The 22,547-nt window shown below is 38.2% G+C and overlaps 2 protein-coding genes across 23 annotated transcripts in view; both read right to left on the reverse strand.

Annotated features, from left to right (window-relative positions):
• Nucleotides 1–60: 60 nt before the first annotated feature.
• On the reverse strand, nucleotides 61–8,243 carry LOC102939508 (retinol dehydrogenase 8-like). Its single transcript, XM_007058888.4, has 4 exons — nucleotides 8,078–8,243; nucleotides 6,534–6,627; nucleotides 4,583–4,766; nucleotides 61–825 (listed from the first exon to the last, which is right to left on the reverse strand). The coding sequence occupies exons 1-4, from the start codon at nucleotides 8,241–8,243 to the stop codon at nucleotides 592–594; spliced, it is 678 nt and encodes a 225-aa protein (XP_007058950.2). The 3' UTR covers nucleotides 61–591.
• The window catches only part of CCDC18 (coiled-coil domain containing 18), a 76,157-nt gene continuing 61,148 nt past the window's right edge, over nucleotides 7,539–22,547 (reverse strand). For 18 of the 22 annotated variants that reach the window (XM_043521498.1, XM_043521497.1, XM_043521496.1 and 15 more), the window contains 3 exons: nucleotides 17,670–18,181; nucleotides 9,571–9,732; nucleotides 7,539–8,257 (listed from right to left, as the gene is read on the reverse strand). In XM_043521498.1, the coding sequence (XP_043377433.1) occupies nucleotides 9,663–9,732; nucleotides 17,670–18,181 (582 nt within the window). In that variant the 3' untranslated portion in view covers nucleotides 7,539–8,257; nucleotides 9,571–9,662. Of the gene's footprint in view, nucleotides 8,258–9,570; nucleotides 9,733–11,022; nucleotides 11,092–16,175; nucleotides 18,182–20,498; nucleotides 20,783–22,547 lie in introns of those variants that run through there. The other 4 variants (XM_043521500.1, XM_043521499.1, XM_037906629.2 and 1 more) reach the window with 3 other exon arrangements.

Consider the following 22,547-nt stretch of genomic DNA (forward strand, 5'->3'; position numbering starts at 1 on the left):
CCTAAAATATGGATATACATATTAAATACATTTTAAAAACTATAAAAATGATTGCACTTCTTAGGTTTCTAACAAGTAGTTTATTCTAATCCTTTTAAATAGAAGTATAGCACTATAGAATAAGGTGTTAAGTGATTTAAAAATCACTAGAACATGAGCAAAGCAATTCAATATGTTTTACAATACTAACAAATCAGGTTTTCTACAAATAAGATATACACATAGTACTAATCTTAGTATCTTTTCTTTTTAATTCTAATAAATGCAGAAGGGAGCTGTTTGATAATGGATTTGTTGATGTTCAGAAAAAATAGTGGTCATACATTTCTACCAGGATCAACTCTGGAAATAGAATATATGGCCAAGATTACTGACAATAACTGACGTGGGTGAAACAGTTTACTTTCAAAGCACTGGAAACTTGACGTTCAAAATAAAAGTTAATCAACATTAATACCTCAATTAAGCTCACTAACCAAACATTTTGAATATCTTTTTGTAATCAGTTATATTGCAAAGCTATTTTTCAAAACAATATGTCAGCAGTGACTAGAACCAGTGATCCAGATGCACACAATAGCATACATATATTCATTGTGAAGGGTTTCCCAAATCAAAGCTTTTTCTGCTTCTCCACCTTAGCAGTTTGATGAAGTTAAGACTTGCACTGAAGATTTTATCATGCTGAAAAACCATTTTGTAGAAGGTATCAATAGGTAGATCTCCATTTGGATCTGCGTACTTCAAGGTTGTCATTGGTGTGTACAGGGTGTTGGTCTGATGGCGAAAAGGTGGATTTTCTGCAAGAATTATCTTTACTGTATGCTGTTAGAATGAGAAATGGAATCTTTAGAGAACATCATTCATCCAAATAGATGCACAAGAATCAACGAACAGAATGACTGAGCAAAGTACCAAAGGTAGCTTTGTAAAATCCTTTAGGAAATTTGACCACATTTTAATCAGGCAGTTAATCCATTAAGACTTTCTTAGGATAATTTAGAAACCTCAAAAAACATGTTTCTCTTTAAGACTAATCAGCATAATTTTATTTTCCAACTTTATTAGAAAATATAGCAGAAGTTTATATTAAAAGTAATATATTTACTATTTAGAACATTTGAATTTGAGATCAGTGGTGGAATGTGTGATTACAAAGCCAGAAATCTGTTTTTTACTCCCACAGGGATTTTTTCTCTAAAACTTGCTGTTTGCATCAATAAGACAAGATAGGTAAAATGGTATCTTTTATTAAACCAACTTCTGCTGGTGGAAGATACAAGCTTTGGAGCTATACAGACATGTATCAGTGACATTTTGAGAGCATCTTTAATACTAATACTGCATCTAGTGCCAACATCAGTCCTATTTCTGAGTACAATCATTTCCTGCTCTTGGAAGTATTGGGCAAGCAGGATGGAGGTGATCAGTATGTTTGCTTGACCCTTTTATCCTTTAAAAAGCATCATAGTGATTAAATTCTGGCCCAAATGTGTCCTGTTTGGTATTATGAAAGACTTAAGCTTCATTGGGGGTCCAAGGGCTGCATTTTGGTTTTTCGTTTTCATTTGAAATGTGTATTGAGGGAACTTCAGCACAGAGTGGTTTCTAACTAAAGCGAAAATCTACCATATAAACTACCAAAAAAGGCTCTAATACTAATTCCCAATTTGGTGCAAAACAATATTAAAAAAAAATACAAAATAAAAATTGCTAGCTGGCTCCAAATCTACTGCAGCACTGAACTTGGAAGGAATAAAGGTAGGAGACCCATCTCTTTGATAGCCTTGTATAGGGTTCCATATGTAAGGGGTTTGTGTCTCCAAGGATCACTGCTGGTTAGCAGTTCTGTGCTCATGCCCAAAGGGTTGTGTGTCTGTATTCTTTAAACCTGTACGTAGTGCTGTATGATATGCAATGCATGCTGAACAAATGACAAGTTCCTGTCTAAGACCTTAAGAGTCTTAAAACAAAAGAAAAGTAGAGTAAGCAAGTGGTGACTAAAGCAGGAGCACTTCATGGAGCAGATTTTCAGGATATTTTTGAGGGTCAAGGAGAACCTTCTCAAACATCAGTTGAGAACATATGGAGGTGGTAAGAAAGAGGACATGAAATTACATGTAGGCAAAGGAGAGAAAGGAGGTGGTCAGATAAGCATGGGTGAAGCAAAGAAAGTGCAGGGTGAGATTCAGGGTGCATCTTCACTGCAGGGTTAACTTGGGCTCTCGCTTGGGTTTTGCCCCATCCCCTCTCTCTCTCTGTCACACATGCACCCCTCTGACCCAAGTTTGGTTGTGCTTTGCACCCAAGCTACCTGGCTCATCTGGCGCTATACACTAAAGCTGGAGTGGTATGTTCACGCAGGCTGGTAAGCTGCCCACTTTGCAGTGAGGATACACACTGAACCCCTTAAGTGCTGATAAATGTCCAAAAAGAAAAGACGTACTCGTGGCACCTTAGAGACTAACCAATTTATTTGAGCATAAGCTTTCGTGAGCTACAGCTCACTTCATCGGATGCATTCAGTGGAAAATACAGTGGGGAGATTTATATACATAGATAACATGAAAGAATAAATCTCCCCACTGTATTTTCCACTGAATGCATCCGATGAAGTGAGCTGTAGCTCACGAAAGCTTATGCTCAAATAAATTGGTTAGTCTCTAAGGTGCCACAAGTACTCCTTTTCTTTTTGCGAATACAGACTAACACGGCTGCTATTCTGAAACCTGATAAATGTCCAGTGCTTTCCCACAATTCCCCCTGTGTGCCCAAAAGGACAGACAAGTTTTCCCACAATTCACTCAGAGAAAATCAGACTGGCTTAGTGTACTGCAGTGCTAAGAACCATGGGATATAATCCCAGAAGTTTTAGCATCTCAAACAGGTGAGTATAACGCTAACTCAACTCAAGTGTGGCTTTGCAGCGTGGCCACTCACACCCAAGCTAGGCAAACTTGCATGTTGATCCACTGGGTAAATTCTGCAGTGAAGACATATTATGCAGGTTGAAGTTAGGGCAGGAGTCTGATTCTGATTTAGAAGCTCTTCCTTAGAAGAACTCAGCCTAAAGGAAGGGTCTCTGCTGATTTGTTGTTTGTTCAAACTACAAGCGTTTGACAGAGATATATTTTCAACTTGGCATGCAAAGAGTGAGTTATCTCAATTTCAATTGGAGTAACACACATCCTTATACGTCAAGATCAGAATGTAGCTGTAAAGTTCTAGCTGCACTCACTTATCTGGAAGAATTAATTGCATGCATCTAAGTTTTCCAACTGTATATTGCTGTAAAAGCTACTAAAGTGCTTCATCATTCAGAAAGTGATTAACTGTGGAATTATTAAAAATAAAATACTAAATACAGAACAAGACTGAATGCACAGCTATGGTATCAAATGTGTGAATCAGGATGTTTCATATTTACCAGTTTACAAACAACATGAGATTCAGGAGCCTGACACTATTTAAATCAACTTCAAATTAAAAAAATATATTGTATGGGATTTTCAAAAGTGCTCACTGTTGGCCTAACTTTGCTCCCATTGAAGTCAGCAGTAAAGCTCTCATTAACTTCAGTGGGAGCAGTGTTATGCCAGTGCTGAGGGTGTTAAGAATCACACCCTACAGATCTAAGGTAAGACACGAACAAAATCATTGGGACTCTATGTCAGTTTCCCAGTCCTGCACAGGCAGATCCTTATGCCAGGGCAGAGTCTTATTGAAGTGAATATGGCTGTGTAAATGCATACAAATCTGTGTGCACAAAACCAGTTGCAGGATCAGGGCCTTACCTAGTATTTCATATATTGGAGGTGGACTGTGTGGCCGACCTTCACTAATGCTGCTCGTAAACATTTAGAATCCATTTCTGCTCTTAGATTCCAAGATGCCCTTAATCACACACTGTCATTTTTAACTTGTGGTTGATCTGAAGGCTGCAAACTTTCCTGTATTTCAGCCGCTCCACAGTGATTCAGGCCCTTGTAACCGCAAGCATTCATTTACCCTAGAGTTCTACTTTGGCCTACTTTTGAAGAGCATGTCAGCTGGCACAATGCAACAGCTTAAATTTGAGAGGTGAGTCTGTAAGACTGATGTTCCATACTCTACGTTGTCTACCTACTTGCTTCTAGAAGCAGTTCATGGTGTTGGTTGTGCTCTATAAAGTCTCAAATACCAGAGATTGCCTCCAGCTATGTTCTGCTGTGACCTGCTGCTGCATTTCTGTTGTTGGTTCCTGGGATAGTCTGCTGGATTTCACATGGGTTTAGGAGTTTGCACTAGTGGAATCTGAGCAAGAGAGGGGCCATAAACAATGGTAGTAACCCATCTAGATTTCTGGTGGCCAGGCACACTAGTGTCATTCTGACTTCACTGGGTGATTAGATCACATTGCAACTATCCACACAATGGTATTACAGATTAAGATTCACAGTTGCCTTTTAAAACTGGGAGAACATGATCTTTCTAAATTCTAGATCCAGTAAATGCTTGAGGTTGTGCTTAATGAAGTCTAGTGGGCCAACAACCAAACCAAACAGCGCATTCTAAGACTGCACAAATTAGTTTGACTAATTACCTCTGCTATGTCCTCTGCACTCTGTCCCAGGCTTTGGAAAATCTGTTTGTAATTTTTAAGGTAAATATTAGTAAACATGTCAGCAGTTTCTTCATCAGCAGCCGAAAGATCCATTTTCATTCCATCTTCAAACACCTTTTTTTCAAATTCTGTGATCACGGGGCCTGGCTCAATCAGACTTAGCCTGTTACAAGAACAATAACATATTGGTGATTTGTCCTTCTACATGGGAAATGTGTAAAGCTATCCTTTATATAGGTAGTGAGTGACTGCAAATAAATGAGCACTTGTTAACATTTTTTAAACAGTAAATTCTTTAAGGGGGAGATCCATACCACAGCTCTTGCCCTGAGTATCTCAGACAGGCACTGGGGGTTTCCATGGGAGAAAGTGGGAGAAGAACACTGGCTGCACTGCTGGGGAGCAATGGAACTATCAGTCTAGGGCAGAAGTGGGAGCAGGAGACAAAGCCTCAGCTGCTGGCTCACAGCTGTGGATCTCTGTAACAAGACTTAAAAATGATCATAAACCTCACTGCCTTTTGGACAAAGTGCTAAATGGATCTCTTTGCCATCTCTCCTACATAGTAGTAATAGAAGTATTTAAAAGAGAGAGAGTTCACCCAAAGATTCTCTTTGGTTACCTCTTGGGTGTATATAATTCTGGAAGGCACTCTTATTCTGTGGTACCCACAAAGTACAGTACAAATGCTTAGGCAGAAAGTCCAGCTGCCCAGACTTTTGCTGCTGTTGAGCTCGCTGGACCTATGGAGGAGGAGCAGGATTTGCCCAGAAGTGCATAATAGTAAAGCTAAGAAATACTTAAGGTCCCTGCACCAGTTCCTTCTCCAGCTCCATTCTCAAGTTTTAAGTATGAAAAGTCCTTCCTGTTTACAACCGTAGTTATCTATTGAACAAGGTTTTTATACAAAAGATTTTTGGCCAGTTCTGTGGCTGGGTTAGACTGTTAACGAATATCTGTACTTTGCCCCTTATTCCTAAGGGCTATACCAGGCTATTGATTTTTAAGCAGAACTTCCAAATTAAAACTTCTGCACAGTGCTGCCCTTGCTTACATTATCGCTGGTCACTAGCCAGTTCCACATTTCTCCATGCAACCTTTTTCTTCTTCCTTCTTCCATGCTGCCTCCTATGCCTTTAATGTCCTCTAACCCTATATGTCACAAAGATTTCTTGTCTCCTTTAAACCCCTTCTCAGAGCCCACCTATTTACACATACAGTAATTCTCTACTAAATTCTCATTAGAAACTAATACATTTTAAGTAATGATATAAAAAAGTTATGAACTACCATGTAAACTACCTCACAATCTTATTTGGTGCATCCCTTTTGCTCATGCTCTGTTCACTTAGACTGTAGGCATCTCCTCTTTCGGTCTTGCTTTGATTGATTTCTGTTGTAAACTCTTTGAGGCAAGGCCCCACTTTTATTCACTATTGAAAGTGCTACATACCACTATGTTGTTATATAAACGTCTCCAATAATCATTATAATGAAAGTCATTATTGATCATTTTCACTAATGAATCTGGGTACTACAGATTAGAGAAAACATTCTCTTTGAGGCACACATATTACATGACCACATCCCCATAGTACGGTAGATGAGAGTCCAGGTTTCCAGGGATGTATATGAAAGCTATACATATTTTTTCAAAGCTAAACTTACTCCTAATCTGAATGCTGTAGGTCATGTTTATTTTGTCATTTACATGTTTGCAGTACTTTGGTAGGGAGGGCAAGGGAACTTCTATAAGAAGGTTTCAATGGCTTCTTGTGAATGTGTAGCTTCAATTCAAGAGGAAAAATTCTTCATCCTCTTTCTCCGGGACAGCAGCCTGCTATATAAGGGTTGTATGACTCCTACAAGCTCAAGATATATTTTAAAGCACAGTCTGATATGTACCTCACACCTTTGGGTCAACACTTACTGAAGTTTAAACTTGAGTGCTTGTATGGCTAAACTTTCACAGAATCCTTCCACAGCAAATTTAGATGCAGCATAAACATCATTGAACAAAATACCTGAAGGCAAAAACAAAATAGTTACAGATCATGTTAAGATCATTTTAAGTTTTTGAGGGGCTTATATTTCCTAAAATAATTTATAAGCTGTTTGTGGTTATGAGAGCATGAAAAAAAATCCTCATGATTTATGTTGCACTAATTCAAGTTATGAAGATGTTAAAACCACTCCTATTAAATGCACTGGGATGACCAAACCTTTTTTTGTTTTTTTTTGCATACCTGCTGAGCAGCGATTGTCTCCTTTGCACCTTGACTATTATGATCCCTAGGTGCCATTGGCAACTGGCACAGGGTAGAGCAGCCTTCAAGCTGTTCCTTGGCCAAAGCAGAGGATCTAGTGTATGGTATTTGTGCTAGATATTTTGTGGTCTAATACAGCGATCTACATGTGTAATACAATCTGCAGCATTTGGCATGGCAGCTGTGTTGCAATGCAAGCAAGGGATCTAAGATTTAAAAGGTTTGGATTTTTCACTTCTTGGTGACTCGGAGAAGCCAATATACAACCCTCTAAGATGGATGGTGAGCATCATGTTGCTCATTAGCAACTCTTAGTAGCCAAGGCCTTGACCCTATAACTGCCCACTCACATGAATAATCCATATGTGAGAGACCTATTAAAGTTATTGTGACGATGCATACAAGTAAGTTTATGCAGGGTGGAGCACCAAATTAAGAGCAACATTATCTGGCTCTAAAGTGAGGTCCATTTGATGTTCCCCCCTTGGGGGTTAGTGGCAACACCTGGGTGTCTAGTAAGAGGGAAAGCCTTACAGAAAGGAAATACTGATTTGATAGTCTGGGATATGGAGGACTCCAATGGAAGTGGGAAAGGACTTACTGATCAAACAATCAGAATATTTCAGTGTAGAACTGTTGATTCCATCTTTTGTGTTCTGTTTTTTTTGTGGGGGGCAGAGAGAGAGAGCAGTGTTGGAAGACCAACTTTGTATATACTGCTTAGAATATTTTCCTGTGTCAAATATGTGAATTACTAACAGACTGCATATGTACTAAATCTTTTTAAGGCAGAGCTTTTTTTAAAGCTAGTTTCACAAAATACCTGTGCATAAAAAAAGTGTATTAAAATGTGTTGGTCTTTCCTGCATAGTCCCTTCAAGCAAGACACAGAGACAAGTTTCCACATGAAATCACTTCGTGAAAAGAGCAAAGTGCTACTTTCCAGAAAACTCAAAACACCGTTATTATGGTCCTAAATCTGCCAGCTTTACTCACGAGCAGTAGTACTTTACTCTGCAAGTAGTCCCGTTAAAATTAAATGAGAGTACTGACATAATATATTACTCAGTGTGAGTAAGAATGTAGAACTGAAGCCCATGTTTGTAAATTGGAAACAATAACTTCATATACTAGATCACATACATTTTTCAGTTCAGAAAAATGTGAGTTTTAAATTACAAATAATTAGTACATAATAATACTTTGCCTTGTATTCCCATTACACTACTTATTATAACTATATGTCCACTCTTTCTCTTCTTCATATCAGGTAAAATCTCTTTCAAAAGGCGAACCAATCCGAAGAAGTTTGTATCCATCACAGTTCTCATCTCATCTATGGTCTGGCATTCAATAGGTCCAATGAGCCCCATTCCAGCATTGCTAACTGTACAGATGCAAAACACAATAGTGAGTAGTAACGGCAATAAATATTAACTTAGCACTTTCACTGGAAAACACATGGTGGTTTAAATGAGTGACTGGAATAAGGGATTCAAACACACAAGAGCAATTAGTTATTCAGCTTCTCACTGAAACCTTGAGATTACATTTGACATGGAATGTCTTTGCTTTTACTCAAATACATTTTAAAATATCTGCTATTCTGAAGTTTTTCTTGTTTATTTCTGATTCATGCCTTACTTTTTTTCTTTAAATCAGGAAAAGGTAAGGGAAAAAATGAGCAAAAACTTCCCTATAATATTTGCTTATAATTCAGTATTAAGAATTAGGGGCCCAATCCAGTCAAATGGCGTCTCAGTTTACTTCACTGGGTATTGGATCAGGCCTTAGTATGTTTGTTTGATATTTTTGGTCTACTTTGTGTTTAGCGCCTCATAATGTCAGTTTATTTTTTTTTAAAAATGAACTGGCATTGGTTGAGAACTTTGTCACTATGTGGTGGTCAAGAGAAGATTCCATTTGAGTGCTTGTGGTTTCAAAAATCCAGAATGGTCATGCCATAATATGAACACTTGATAGTAAGAAGTGGAATGTCAAATTGGAGCATAGTGCAATTTGCAGAAAATCATGCTAATTTGCACCTTGCTGTTCTGCTGCTCCCCTATCATCTCCCCCCAAAAGGCAGGCTCTTCTTCCTCTTAGCCAAGATTTAAAAGCTGAGGGTATAGTTAGTTGCCATATTATGTTATAATTTATTTTTACAAAATATATTACAGAAAATTTACTAGTAAAGTATCAAATAAAATGGAACTATAACTGTTATTAGAAATTAACCATGTGCATTTGATGATGCATTAGTCTTTTAATTATTTATTCACTTACTTGCTAATTCACAAAGGATCACCCTATTGTTAGAGCAAATAAATAGGGGTCTACTGTGTTCAGAGGGTAGAGGTGGTCTTAGGTCTCAAGTGCAGGATGGAGAATCAGGAGATCCAAGTTCTGTTCTCAACCTTGCCACAGACCTACTGGGTGATTTTGTAGAAGTCATTTGATCTCTTTGTGCCTGAATTCAGTTAATTAGTATTTGTAAAATGGCTTGAGAACCTTCAATGGAAGACTTTATAGAAGTGTACAGTATTATTGGTTTTATTCATATATTTATACTTAAATCCATAAACATTTTTAGAAAGAATAGTATGTTACTGAAACATCTCTGAAATATTTAAAAGGACCCTTAAATTAAATCTTGTATCCTGACTTCTTGTCCATCTTTCATTTGTGTTCATTACTTGCCTAATATATCAATCCTTCTGTCAGGGATGCTACTGACGCAAGTTTTAATAGACTCTTCATTGCAGACATCCAGTTGTTTAATTTCCAGGGTTTTACCCAAGGTTCTGCCTGCAGCTTCTGCAAGTTTGTCCTTCCTGGTCAGATTCCTCATGGTAGCATACACTGTAAAGTATCATAAATAAGTAATCAGAAATGTAACTACAGAGAAAGCTTTTCCTTTGAGAATGACAGGAGACACAAGTTACAGTGCATACAACCTTTAAGTCCGTATTTTAGTGCTTAGATATCTTGGTGATAGGGCCTTGATAACAACCTAAAACAGAATGTATTTAAAATTTTTATATAGTGCTTCTAACGTTGCGAAATCAGATTTTGAGAAGGAGCGAATGGAGAAATAAACCACTTATACAGCCACGTTCATAGCTATGTGTTTTTATTTCTGTATCAATTAGGGAAGATACGGTAGAAAAACTAAGCCCAAGATTTTCAATAACGGGTGCCAAAGTTAGGAGCCTAAGTCCACATTTAGGCACCTAAATAATGAGTTAGAAGCCTATCTTTAGGCACGCATTTTTGAAAATCACAGCCAGTGTATTTAGAAAAGCAGCCAGGATTTTACATGGGAGTGAAACAAATGATTCCTCAGACTGCAAAATTGTTGGGTTTTGCAAAATATTTATCATCGTATAGATCAGCTTTAATATTACTGTGACTTAATTACTCTAACTTCCATAAATCCATACAGTTGTTCCCTGGTGAATAAGACACTTACTGAGAGTAAACCTGATCTGAATTGCTAAATTTATTTAGTCAGCTACATACAATTGCAGCAAATATTTCTGTTTTGTAAGGCAGACAGTGGAACCAAGTTTTCCCTCTCCTCCCTCATGGGAGTAAATGCAAGGAAGAAATACTGAATCCTGCCTCTCAGAAACAAATTGCTAATTTAATTAAGGGCTCCCAGACACAATGTTTCTCCTCCTAAAATTAGGAATTGCATTTACACCAACAAAACTTTGCTAAGTGCCAAGTAAAGCTATCTGCAGCTGTGTGAAGGACTAACCTGTAAAAAGGTACGTTTATTTAGCGTGCTGCAAATGCATTTTTGTTTTTTTAATTTAAAAAGTTTCCATTTTTATACCACTGCTACATTTATCATCTGTTAATTCAGATAAACATTTCATTTCAGTACAGTTACAGAACTGCCATCTGTTCGCAGAAATTAGTACATTTGATTGCATTGTATCTTCCTGTCAGGAAAGGGAAAATTAATAAGAGTGGTGGAGAAGGGAAGCTAAACAGAATTCAGGTACAGACTGGTGAAAATCTATCCATAAGACGGTGAGACACTCAGCACTTAGTACAGTCCACTCTGTCACATCACAAAATGAAAGTGACTAACAACACGGAAGATGCAGTACTGTGTGATATTAATTTCAGAAATATCATTACCTTTAAATCTTTTCTGTTCATCTCTGGCCATTTTTACAGCCAAGGCCAGTCCGATTCCTGAGGAGCAACCTGTGATGAGTACAGTTTTCTGAGCCATTATTTTCAGCTGGATGGCAGCAGATATAGTGGGAAGTCTTGCTACTCTGATGAACAATCACCTAAATGTTATGGCTACAGCTGAGTATTACTGACCCTTTATGCTTTATTTACAGCTTCACTGAGCCAACAAAACTGAAAATGCACACCTGGACATTGTATGATTAGGGGGATAATCTCCAACTGGACACTAATAAATAGGAGCAGATGCTTCTGTGTGTATACATAATCTGGATCAGAGGCTACTCTATGTACAGGCAAACTAGGCAGCTGCCAAGGGCAGTAGATTTGGTGTGGCCACTCTGTCAGGATGCAGGGGCGACTGGGCCAAATTTGAGTGGCATGGAAGATAGCACACTGATATTTACCTAGGGTGGAAGATTGTCTTGAACCGCCTCTGATGGGGATCATCAATGTACAGTGCATTCAACACAATTACAACATCCGTTTTAAAATCTTGCAAAACATTTGTGCCAAAAAGTTTTAAATAGTTGAATAATTAGGCCATGCATATCGGGGGAGGGAGGTGGAGTCACCATCTCCTCCTGTCATACTCCGCTGCCTCTATCACAGCCCCCATGGGGGAGTACCCACAAGTCATGCACAAGAGAGGGATGACTAGTGATCTATGCAGTCACAGATAAACTATCCACCCCTACTTTACCCTCCACATTGGGGTACAAAGGGTGCACATGGAGCATAGCTCCCTGCTGTTCAGGCCTAGCTTCCTCCCTGTTTGTTTGTGTAACAGGACAACACTTATCCAAATTATAGTCCCATCTCTCCACAGCCACAGTGGTGGGGTCAGATTTTGTCCCTCAAAGAGGCACACAAGGATTTAACCACACAATGCCAATTGACGATATATTATTGAATGTTTGCAACTAAAAGTCCTAATAGAACATCTGGAAGAAGTGAAATGGAAAAAGGAGTGTGGCTTTGAAGAGAGAGACAGAAAGATGACTGAACGCTCTTCAGAGTTTTCCCAATGTTCCACTTGCCTCTGCTCCAATCCAAAGCATTTTATGGTTTTTCCCTATTTTTGCAGCTTTCCCTTGTTATTTGCAGTTTGCCTCCTTTCCCCGTTAGAGTTTCCAATGCTTTTACCTTTCCTTTTTAGTAAATTTTTATATTACTATTCATTTATAACAAAACATGATAGTCATATGGAGAAAAGCTTAATTTACATGTATAGTCACATATTTAAGTCTTTCACTAAAATATAAAGGTTACTCACCTGTAACCAGAGTTGTTTGAGATGGACTCTGCCTATTTATGCTCATGGGATGTGCCAACTGCGTGCAGTTTAGACAGTGGAATTTAAGCAATGATTGTTGGAACACTCCTCTGCCCTCTTTCTTACTCCCATCAATGTTTGCAAACATCCTGAGGGCAGTTATAAGAAGGGGCATAGAGCTCCAACCACCTCAGTTCCTTCCACCACTCAGTCAGGTTCCATTTAGAAATTAGGACTCCAAGGAAGAGGGTAAGGTGGGCAGGGAATGTGAATACGCATAGCAAATCTCACAGTTCCAGTTCCAGGTAAGTAACCTTCATTTCTTCCTCTACTGAGCGACTTCTGCATATTTCCACTCATGGAATAGTTTAAAAAATCGTAATCTCGTAAGGAAGGATATGGAGTCCTAATTAAACAGAGACTGCAGAACTGCCCTGCCAAATCTAGCATTTTATTTGGATACCAAGTCTAGAGAAAGTATGAACAGAACCCAAGGTTGCTGCCTTACATATAGTAATAGCCATGTTTTACAAACTAGTCAGGGATTGAGGAATTTAAAATGGGAAAGTTCATAAAATTGAACATCTCAAAGTTACAGTAAATGTGGTGCATAAGTTGCAGTATAGTGCACTGCATCACTTTGTCTTTCAAATCACAGCGAAGCAATTTCCAATACACTGAAGGCATTGGAATGTGAAGCAATGTTGACTTGTTCTTCATCAGCATCACTTTCATATGATTTTTTATCCCTGCTTTGAAAAATAGTTTGTCACTGGTCTTTTGTAAGACTGGCATTTGCAAAATTAAATCTGTAAGGTATTTCAATGAATGGGGCATAGATGCTGCTTTGGTTGTAGTGGAATGGGTTCTAATCCCTTAAGGGAGAGAGACTGGTGCTAAATTATAAAACTTGTGGCTATATAATTAGAAATTATTTAGAAATTATTTGGCCCTTTTTCCTGCCTAAATAAGGGAGAGTACACTAAGATTTTTTAAAATACCAAAACTATCTAAAACCTATTGAAGTGTTGGTCTGAAAGGCACTGAAGAGAAGGTTGATGGATTGAGCATTTTCTGAACTGTCAGCTGGATGTGATAGAATGGAACGGAGGGAGCTCAGCTGGAGTGCCATACTCCCTTTTTATAACATAGCTCTCAAAACATTCACAAATGGTGAGGAGAGGGGCACATTAGATATTTTAACTGCTAGTTCCACAGTCTAAACCACACCTGGCCAGCACATCTCATGAGTGGAAATATGTAGAGGCCACTCAAAGTGCTATTAAGTGAATTGAGGCAGTGAATAAACAGCAATTAAGCAAATAAAGACACCATTTCAGAGGGCATTGTAAGAAAGGGAATTCATAATGCACCAGGTCTAACACAAGTAATTGTTGGGTATTTGATTAGGAGAGTGATAGTTTCCCAACAGCAGCCGAATCAGAGGGGGGGGAGTAACTCCCTGGTTGATTTCCCTCTATCCTCATCAGTGAAAGAAGAGAAGAGCCACACCCAGAAGAAGTGAAAATAAAGAGATATCCTAAGGTGGTTACAAGACAAGTGCTGTAGCAGAACAGTTCTAACGGTCACTCAGATGCAAAAGCCCTTTGCGTTTTGTTTCCTGAACAGGCTGAAGGAACTCGCATGCCTTGAGATCTTACTACCAAAAACGAAAAAAAAAAAACTTACACACAAACAGGTTTGGCTGAAAAGGTTGGATTAGATCTGAATTCCTCCAAAATTTGGGCGCATTTAGAGCTGGGAATTTGGTATGGGTCTACCCTTAATGTTACAATACGTCAATATACATGGTTAACAAACAGATAAATTACAAGTCAGTAAGAAATGTTTGAGTGGGTCTCTTGCAACTTTAGAGCTACATAAAATACTAACAGTTACACTTCTAAATAGCATTCAGGATGACAATGCTGTCCAGTATACACAGAACAAGAATATTTTCCAAGAATCAATAATCCCATATTATCTAATAGAGTTTGGAAAAGTGCACTCAATATTCCAGTATTGTTAATAACCGTTTTATATAGGCATATAAAGAAATGACTTGTTTAGATCCCTACTAAAGTGAAATTATGGTTTGGCACAAAGGCTTTCCCTACTTTCCAAACTAATAAAAATACATTTGCTAATGTAACAAACAGAATAACTAGCTTTTCAAATAAGGCACAATATGACATCTAAAATTAATGAGCTAAATGTAATTATAATTTAACCTTGGCTATCAGGTTTGATCCTGATTTCACTAGGGAAAGCAAATGGCCAGATAAAAAATTTCAGCTCACACTGTATTTAGCTGATTGAGCTATTAGACAAAAAGCTTCTGCTGTTCATGCACATTTATATTTAGCACCTGTAAGAGGGGCAACCTAGGCTTTATACAACCTATGATGATGAAATTCCAATGATGTGGTAATGCAACTCTAATTAAGGGCTGATTAAGCTTTCCATTTGAAATCCTGGTTTGAGAGGTCTAACGTTTAAAGTTCTATTGTTTTAAAAGATCTGTCTGAAACTTGGCACACACGTTATTAGCCTAGAGGCCTATTGGTTTGTTTAGAGAAAAAAATGGTTTAAATCTTCTGAACTGTTTTTCTGTTATTACACTGGCCAAGACAGTTCTAATAGATTTTATTGTTGTTATTCTGTAGGGAAACAAATGGCTTGATTAAAAAAAATGTAAAATGTGGTTAATTTCCAAAAGTAAACTAAGTCCTTCTGTTACAGTGCATAAATCTTTCCAAACAGCCAAAACCAGTTATACATTATTTGGAGCCGTAAGAACATGTACCTTGTGTATTTAGGCCTTCTCCATATGAGCAAAATCTGTACCTGTATTTCAGGAGCTGCCAGCAATGGTGTAGTTGCACCAGTGGAGCAGGTTTTCCTGACACTGGTAAAAATGCCTAAGCTCTGTGTCTGTAGAGCAATTTCATTTGCACAGCTGCTGAAATACAAGTGCTAGTTTTACTGGTTGAGATGCACCCTTAATGATTTCTAAATATGCACATTTGGGCTTTAAATTCTTAACTGCATTGTATTATTATTTTCTGTTCTTCTGAAACACTTTCATTGCTAATAGCTTTGCTGATGTGTTTTTCACGCAAGTACGTTTTTAGCATGGCTCATTCTGAGTGATTTAATACTATAAAGCTGTGGAATCTCAACTGTGTAGATTCAGGATTGCATAGGGGATTCAGACTTCATGCCCTTAAATCCACCTAGTTCCTGGATTTGTTGTATATGATCCCTATACATCTGTTTGTTTTTTAACTTTAGAAACTGGGGGCGTAGAGAAGACATTTTTAAGGGCTAAATTGAGTGAGATTTTTGTGAAGTTAAAAACCAAATGACACAACTTCATGTATTAATTTACAATTTAAAATAAGACAACTTAAATGCACAATTCTGCTTCCACTGAAGCACATGGGAACTTGTCCATGGACCTCAAAAAGAGCAGGATTAGGCCTTGAATTTCCTTCCCCTAACAGTGAATGAAACTACTTGTGGGAGTGAGACAAGCAAGATTTTGTTTAAAGTCTTGACTCAATATTATGCTCAACCTATATTCTAAAATGCCTTATATTTGATGGTTTGAAGAAAAGCCTCTTTTGTCAGCAACAGTATATTTTCACTACACTAAAGATAAAACGTTCTCAACAAAAATTGCTAATGAAGCAATGATTCAGGATCACTTTTAGGCAGAATTTAGATATAAAGATTAAGGACTCTGATTTTAAAAATCCTAGTCACAAAGGACCAGCCAAATTTATCCCTATAATTTAAGGAATTTTTTTTTTTTTTAAAACAATCCTTTATTTCCAAAACAAAGTTACCATACAAATTATTTCAAAGCAATAATATTAAAACAAAATTGGAAAAACAAGAGGGTTGGGATTTACAATCAATATAAATATATTTAACTGTGTACATCACGACTGAATTAAAAATGTCTTCTTTGAATGCAATGCTGTGTTAAAACAATTTCACTTATGGTTTATTGCTTGTCAGACGGCAATAGTCTTTCTTCACAATCTTTGTCCCTGAAGTAGATATGTATGCTAGTTAAAGTAGTATTTGTAGTCAGAATCTTACTTTCAACTTCCTTGTTTAATTTGCCAGATCAAAATCCATTTGTATTGAGGGTGGTCTTGCAGTAATATCTCTTTATAGTTTCTCTTAAATAAGCTCTCTCTTATGGAACTGATCAAACATTAAAATAAACTAGTTACAGCATGTTTGATAGCCACACAGTCTCTGTCTCACATCCTGCAGCCTGGCCTAGAAACATTAATAGGTGTTGCTTTATAATAGTTTCTACCACAATAAGAGAACTTCTCTGGAAATCCATAAATGCCAGCATTTAGATACATAATATAGTACAAAAGGCCCATAGACTAAAATATCTCAATATTTAATAAATAAATATATTATAATGTAGTCTACAGATATCCAACAGTTGCTCAGACTCCACACTGACTTATACAGTACTTTGATAAGAATCTTGTAAATAAGAAAACAGATTAAGCAGAATGATTTGTGAATACTCATATTTATAATCCGATTAAATCCATAACTATTATACATTTTAAAGGAGTAATGTCATTAGCAACATTACTGTAACTATCAAAACTAAGAATTTTAAAAATCATATTTTTCTCCAGTTGTGCCATTTGTATTTTGCACTTCACTCAGCTTCAATAGTGAAAGTGAACTAGTCCGTTTCATTTGGTTTATATATCTGTTTCACTTTCCATAAGGAAGTGTTGGCTGCTAAGAGTCTCTACTAGGAATAGTTATGTTGTGGAAGACTTTAAAGGCACCAAAGTAAAGGCAAACAAAAACTTCACCTCAAAGAGTGTTGTGTTCAAGTCCCCAGTATTGTAGGGGGAATTTTTTAAAAAAAATTCTTTATTGAAATGCTAATAAAATATATGCATTATGAAATATTTCTGTTGACATGGGGGAAATATCTGCTGTCATTTACACCAATATAAACTGGGAGCAGTCCCATTAAAGTTAGTGGAATTATTATGGTGCAACTGAGAGCAGAAGTTGGCCTATTATGTTTTGTGAATGTTTTAAACAAAAAGTTAAATTTTGGGCCTTAGTTACTTGACAGTGTATCTTTAATAAAAAAAAAAAAAAAAAAACACAACTCGGGTGATCTATGAAATGGCTTCACTAAAATGTGATCCGCACCCTGGATAAATCTGGGAACTCGCTGCCATAAATAGATACAAATGTTAATGAACCATCCCTATATAAACAGTCACAATTAAATTAAGAATTACTGTACCACAAACCACATTCTTGATTCTCCTTTGAGTTTGTACCACATGATATTTGTACAGAAGCATTTTCAGACTGCCTCATTTCTTTGTTGATATATTTTAGCATTCCACTAAGTGTCTGGAAGTCATTACTGTCTGATGTCACATCTTCATCTACAGTGTATGTGAGGGGATCGAATGAAGATTCATTCAAACTGTTTGGCGGAGTATGAAGAAAATCCTTTTGACTCTCTGGAATCATTGAGGGCTGTAACGTAAGCATTTGTTTGAAGTCTTTTAACATGTTTTTTGATAGATCTAGGGAATCATCATCTTTAACACCCAGGTCACTAGCACTTATAGAACGACGCAGTTTTCTATGTTTGAAGTATGATGTATGAGAATGTTTGAAAGAATCCTGTTCTTGAACATCGAAGAGCATATGATCTGATAATACAAGCGGGACTGGTAGCTTCTTGATGCCTTCTGTTCTCTCATGTCCAGCAATTCTCGTTTGTAATCTCGTTACTTCAGATTCCTACAGTGCAATAAAACAAATATTTTTCATTTTTTTAAATGCTAATGTTCATTAGAACTATCCTCTGTATTCTGTGCCATGTGTAAATATATTTCCCACTACCTCCTTAATGACTGTGGAATCATCATCATCTTGCCTCTCACTCAATCCCATAACCTGGACATCATCTTTGACTTGGAGCTCTCTCTAGGTCTTCATGCCCAGGCTAGATCTAAGTCTTGCCTATTCTTTCTGCATAGCATCTACATCAGTGGTTCTCAGAGCAGATCCGCCGCATGTTTAGGGAAAGCCCCTGGCTGGCCGGACCGGTTTGTTTACCTGCCGCATCCGCAGGTTCAGCCAATTGCGACTCCCACTGGCCGCGGTTCGCCGCTCCAGGCCAATGGGGGCTGCGGAAAGCAGCGTGGGCCAAGGGACGAGCTGGCCGCCCTTCCCTCAGCCCCCATTGGCCTGGAGCGGCGAACCGCAGCCAGTGGGAGCCACGATCAGCCGAACCTGCAGACACGGCAGGTAAACAAACTGGTCCGGCCCGCCAGGGGCTTTCCCTGAACAAGCGGCAGACCGGCTTTGAGAACCACGCATCTACATGGCTAAAACTGTCATCCAGGTTCTGACCTCATGTCTCAATTATTGCAATATCCTTTTCTCTGTCCTTGACAACTAGAGTCTTGCCCTGCTCATATCCATTCAGAATGCTGTTGCAAAGATAATTTTCTCAGTCCATCATTAACACCTCCTCTTTGCATCCCCTTGTCTATTACATCAAACACAAGGTACCTGACTTCACTTTCAAGGCCCTTCCTGGCCTATCCCACCCTACCTATCATCTCTCACTCACTATAGAGATGTCAAATCTTGCCTCTGACTGGCAAATGATGCCAGCCATCATCATCCACTGGTCACATTTTCAAACAAGCACCTTCATGCTTTCTCCCACGTTGCCCCTCATGCTTTTAAGGAGCTCCCCTGCAAACACTGACGAAGCTACCTCATTATCTTTCTTCTAATCCAGTGGTTCTCAAGCTTTTGTACTGGTGACCCCTTTCACATAGCAAGCCTCTGAGTGCGACCCCCCCCCTTATTAATTAAAACCACTTTTTTATATATTTAACACCATTATAAATGCTGGAGGCAAAGCAGGGTTTGGGGTGGAGACTGACAGCTCATGACCCCCCATGTAATAACCTCACAACCCCCTGCGGGGTCCTGACCCCCAGTTTGAGAACCCCTGTTCTAATCCCTCCTTAAAACTCTCCATTGCCATGATGTCTACAAAAAACAAAACAAAAACTGACAATGGTTAGGCCACTAATGTGCTGAGACCACTGCCATTCATGCTGACCAATACAGTCTCATTTCCTTGTACTCCTCCAGCCAACAGTCTGTTGCGTCTTGGCATGTACTTAGATTGTAAGCTTTCTGGGGCACGCTTTCTGTCTTTTTATTCTGTGTTTGTACAGCGCACTGGTTATAACGTGCACTCTTAGGCACTACCGTTATACAAACAAAATGATGATTCGCCTGCAAAGTCCCTTAGTACCAACATCAGGGTCAATTTTTATTTGGTGCCAAACAGAAATCAGCAACAATATGATCATAATCATACAAAGGGCAGAGTTATGATATTTCCAACATATACAAATGCCTGGAATACCATGTGGAAGGCAGTCTCACTGTAAGCATCTCTCATTAGAAAACTGCGCTACCATTTTTCTGGTTTCAAAGACCCGCCCTTTGAAAAAAATCAATTTCCAAAATGAAGGACATTAGAAAAAGTGGAGAACAACTGCCATCTTAAATCTACAGAACAAGAGATTCACACCAAGATGGCCCATTTGCTATAAAACATGCTATAAAACAATGGAAAAAAGACTGATACCCAGACTGGGGGGAGGGGAATTAACTGCCACCCACTCAGCACTTCCATGAAGGAAGCCCTCAGCTAGCGTTGGAGTGTACAAGAGGAGACAGAAGTAACGTTTGCCATAAAAACAGAAATTTTATTAGAGTTGACAATCCTCAGTGACACCAACAGTTCATCAATAAAATTTCTGAGGGAAAAAGAGGACTACTGGGACAGAAAAACCTCCATATCTAGCACAATGTGAATACTTGTGGAGAGAAAAGTCTGAAAAACTCATAACGCTGCATTTTTAAAGAGATATTATGGGCAGTGAAAATCAGTATAAAAGATGAGTCTCTTGCCAGCAGTCACTGCTAAAATTTTTAATAAAGAAAATCAAAATCATAAGTTTGAGGCAGTTGGGAAAATTAAGATGAATATAGAAGTAGAATCTGAAAAGCGGTGAAGCAGTACCTCAAATGTCAATAGACTTGAACAGGGAAGTGAAACGTGGCTCTTCTCCTTTCAAAGTTGTACCTAGTGGAGTGGGCAGTGTACTAGTAATAAGCATTAGCAGTAAAGTACCATCTTCTCTCTCAGGGTTTTACACTGCCATCCACCACTAGAGTATCTGAATGCCTTCTACACAAACTAGATTTAGCAACAGTTATGTTCTTAGTAGGCTTCATGGAGTCTCTGGCTTTCCTCCCTTACTGAGGAATGGGAGCTCTGCTTGGGGTAGGTTTTCTATTTCTTTCCTGCGAAGAGGAAAAGCAGACGATTGACGTTGTGAATGTCATTCTGTTTATGGTGGAAAAGCTATATCAAAAAGTAACTGTGGAATTATCTTTGAGAAATCATAGAGGATGGGTGAGGTCCCAAAGGACTGGCGAAGGACAAACAGTACCTATCTTTAAAAAGGGGAACAAAAAGGACCTGTGGAATTATAGACCAGTCAGCCTAACTTTGATACATGGAAAGATACCAAAACAAATTATTAACAAATCAGTTTGAGAGTATCTAGAGGATAATGGGATTATAAGGACTAGCCAAGCATGGATTTGTCAAGAACAAATCATGCCAAACCAACCTAATTCATTCTTTGACAGGGTTACTGGACTAGTGGATAGGGTGCAAGCAGATAATGTACTATGTCTTGATTTTAGTATTGCTTTTGACACAATCCATATGACATTTTCATCTACAAACTAGGGAAACATGGTAGACAAAATTACTAGGCGGGGTCAAAACTGATTGAAAGACCATACTCAAAGAGCAGTTATCAATGATTTGCTGACAAACTGGGTGGAGGGTAGGTGGAAAATGGAAGGGTCCTATCTAATAGGATCCTGCAGGAGTCAGTCCTGGGTCCAGTACTATTCAATATTTTCATTAACGATTTGGATAACTGAGTAGAGAGCAGGCTTATAAAATCTGCGGATGACACCAAATTGGGAGGGGTTGTTAACACTTTGGAGGACAGGATTAGAATTCAAAACAACTTTAAACAAATTGATTTCAGACCAATTCTCCAACAAGATGAAATTCAATAAAGAGAAATGCAAAAGTACTATGCTTATGAGGGGAAAAAAATGAAATGCACAACTACAAAATGGGGAATAACTGGCTAGGCAGTAGTACTGCTGAAAAGGATCTGGCAGGGTTATACTGGATCACCAGATTGAATATGAGTCAACAACGTGATGCATTTGCAAAAAATGGCTAACATTCTGGGGTGTATTAACTGGAGTGTTGTATTTTAAGACATGGGAGGTCATTGTCCTGCTCTACTCAGGACTGGAAAGGCCTCAGCTGAAGTATTGTATCCTATTGGGCAACACACTTCAGGAAAGATGGGGAGAGAGTCCAGGGAAGAACAACAAAAACAGTAAAAGATTTAGAAAAAACTTGACCTAAAAGGAAAAAGGTTAAAAAAGTTTAATCTTGAGAAAAGAAGACTGAGTGGGATCTGATAACAGTCTTCAAATATGTTAAGGGCTATTATAAAGAGGATGGTGATCAATTGTTCTCCATATCCACTGAAAGTAGGACTAAAAGAAATGGGCTTAATCTGCAGAAATGGAGATTTATATTAGATATTAGGAAAAATTTTCTAACTATAAGGGTAGTTAAGCTCTGGAAAAGAGTTCCAAGGGCTGCTGTGGAATTCCTGTCAAAGAAGGTTTTTAAGAACAGGTTGAACCAACATCTGTCAGGGATGATCTTGATTTAGTAGGTCCTGCCTCAGCACATGGGGCTGTACTTGGTGATCTCTCAAGATCCCTTCCAACCCTACATTTCTACGATTTCCTAAAGGTAATCAGATTAATCTAACCTCCTCTGAAAGTTCATTCTACAGCTGGATCCCTTCAACTGAGAATGGTTTGTCCTGAGTTCTTAAGCACTTTATTCTGGGCTTTATGATCTGCATTGTCCTAGAGAAGCAGAACTGTCTACCTGTAAATTAGAACATCTACTGAAGAAACTTTTATCTAACTTAGCACATTAGAAAAAAGAAACCTG

The sequence above is a fragment of the Chelonia mydas genome, chromosome 8 (assembly GCF_015237465.2).
Source record: "Chelonia mydas isolate rCheMyd1 chromosome 8, rCheMyd1.pri.v2, whole genome shotgun sequence".
NCBI classification, from domain to species: domain Eukaryota; kingdom Metazoa; phylum Chordata; order Testudines; family Cheloniidae; genus Chelonia; species Chelonia mydas.